The following is a 2,687-nucleotide window of genomic DNA, read 5'->3' on the forward strand; positions in this document are numbered from 1 at the left end:
GGCGGGGAAGTGGAGCTGAGTTTATGATCAGATCAGCCATGATCTTATTGAATGGCGGAGCAGGCTCGAGGGGCCGTATGGCCGCCTCCTGCTCCTATTTCTTCTGTTCTTATGTAATGTGGGAAACGCAGCAGCCAATTTGCGTACAGCAAGCTCCCACAAACAGTAATGTGATAATGACACAGATAATCTGTTTGTAGTGACTTTGGATTGAGGGACACAGGGTTAACTCTTCTTCGAAATAGTGCTGTGGGATCTTTTACGTCCACTTGAGAGAGCAGCCGGGGCCTTGGATTGACATCTCATTCGAACGAGTTAGAACATAAGACATAAGAAATAGGAGCAGGAGAAGGCCATACGGCCCCTCGAGCCTGCTCCGCCATTTAATACAATCATGGCTGATCTGATCATGGACTCAGCTCCACTTCCCCGCCCGCTCCCCATAACCCCTTAATCCCTTATCGATTAAGAAACTGTCTATCTCTGTCTTAAATATATTCAATGTCCCAGCTTCCACAGCTCTCTGAGGCAGAGAATTCCTCCTCATCTCAGTTTTAAATGGGCGGCCCCTCATTCTAAGTTTATGTCCCTCTAGTTCTAGTCTCCCCTATCAGTGGAAACATCCTCTCTGCATCCACCTTGTCAAGCCCCCTCATAATCTTATACATTTCGATAAGATCACCTCTCATTCTTCTGAACTGCAATGAATAGTGGCCCAACCTACTCAACCTTTCCTCATAAGTCAACCCCTCATCTCCGGAATCAACCCAGTGAACCTTTTCTGAACTGCCTCCAAAGCAAGTATATCCTTTCTTAAATATGGAAACCAAAACTGCACGCAGTACTCCAGGTGTGGCCTCACCAATACCCTGGACAACTGTAGCAAGACTTCCCTGCTTTTATGCTCCATTCCCTTTGCAATAAAGGCCAAGATACCATTGGCCTTCCTGATCACTTGCTGTACCTGCATACTATACTTTTGTGTTTCATGCACAAGTACCCCCAGGTCCCACTGTACTGTCCAATCTTTCTCCATTTAAATAATAACTTGCTCTTTGATTTTTTTCTGCCAAAGTGCATGACCTCACACTTCCCAACATTATACTCCATCTGCCAAATTTTTGCCCACTCACTTGGCCTGTCTATGTCCTTTTGCAGATTTTTTGTGTCCTCCTCACACATTGCTTTTCTTCCCATCTTTGTATCGTCAGCAAAATTGGCTACGTTACACTCAGTCCCTTCTTCCAAGTCGTTAATATAGATTGTAAATAGTTGGGGTCCCAGCACTGATCCCTGCGCCACCCCACTAGTTACTGATCGCCAACCCGAGAATGACCCTATTATCCCGATTCTCTGTTCTCTGTTCGTTGGCCAATCCTCGATCCATGCTAACATATTACCCCCCACCCCGCGAACTTTTATCTTGCGCAGTAACCTTTTATGTGGCACCTTGTCAAATGTCTCCTTCGAAATAGTGCCGTGGGATCTTTTACATTCACTTGAGAGAGCAGAAGGGGCCTCGGAGCAACCTCTCATTTGAAAGAGTTAGGACACGGGCAGTAGTGTAGGCTCACTGTGCGTTCTCACCTGTTCGACAGATGTTGGTCTCCTGACCTCAGGTCATCCCATGGACTCTTGGGCTGCTCGGTGTACATGATGGGCTGCTGACAGTGCAGGGTGATGGGGGAGACGTGACCAGCGGAGGACCAATACATGGACGGACTCGAGCTTTGCCTCATGATGATGCCATCGGGACCGCTGACATCACTGGGCATGCTGTATCCCAGAATGGAGGGGCTGTAGAAGGCCAGAGTGGGGAATTCATGACTGTTCTCCATGTACGGCGAGGGGATACACACTGGGCCTTGCTCCGGCAGAACTGGCAAAGTGCTGCTGTATTGGGTCGCAGCGGCTAGACCCGGAGGAGAGTTTTTGATGTGGTTGTCTGCTGTGCCAGGTCTCAGTTCTTGTAGCTCAGACATCTGCGACAATTCCTTCCTCGGCAAGGTAGCCAAACTTGATGGGCAGGTCCCTTGGAGAAAGAACTTGTTGGGAGATCGTTGTTCATAAAACCATTGCGTCTTCTCACTAGGAAACAAAGAGAAGGATGAAAAATAAACAGATGGATATTGTTTTTTTTTTAACAAAACACAAGCAGAGTCCGTGGTGGCAGTGTGGTGATTTGGAGGAAAACAATGCCATGAAACCCTGCTTAGACCATACCTGGAGTATCGTGTACAGTTCTGGGCAAAACACCTTAGAAAGGATGTATTGGCCTTGGAAGGAGTGCATAGAATCAAAAATATTCACAGCACGGAAGGAGGCCATTCAGCCCATCATGTCCGCGCCGGCCGACAAAGAGCTACCCAGCCTAATCCCACTTTCCAGCTCTCGGTCCGTAGCCCTGTAGGTTACGACACTTCAAGTGCACGTCCAAGTACTTTTTAAATGTGGTGAGGGTTTCTGCCTCTACCACCCTTTCAGGCAGTGAGTTCCAGACCCCACCACCCTCTGGGTGAAAACATTTCCCCTCATATCTGCTCAAAACCTCCCCCCAATTACTTTAAATCTATGCCACCTGGTTGTTGACCCCTCTGACAAAGGAAACAGGTCCTTCCTATCCACTGCATCCAGGCCCTTCATAATTTTATACACCTCAATGAAGTCTCCCCTCAGCTCCTCTGTTC

General features: G+C 48.0%; 1 protein-coding gene across 1 annotated transcript in view; it reads right to left on the bottom strand.

Annotated features, from left to right (window-relative positions):
- Nucleotides 1–2,328, bottom strand: part of esr2a (estrogen receptor 2a) — a 315,173-nt gene extending 312,845 nt beyond the window's left edge. Inside the window, exons 1-2 of the mRNA XM_070877959.1 lie at nucleotides 2,240–2,328; nucleotides 1,588–2,088 (exon numbers count right to left, since the gene is read on the bottom strand). Coding sequence (XP_070734060.1) covers nucleotides 1,588–2,088; nucleotides 2,240–2,328 — 590 coding nt within the window. The remainder of the gene's footprint in view (nucleotides 1–1,587; nucleotides 2,089–2,239) is intronic.
- Between the last annotated feature and the right edge of the window lie 359 nt (nucleotides 2,329–2,687).

The sequence above is a fragment of the Pristiophorus japonicus genome, chromosome 4 (genome assembly GCF_044704955.1).
Source record: "Pristiophorus japonicus isolate sPriJap1 chromosome 4, sPriJap1.hap1, whole genome shotgun sequence".
Lineage (NCBI taxonomy): Eukaryota > Metazoa > Chordata > Chondrichthyes > Pristiophoridae > Pristiophorus > Pristiophorus japonicus.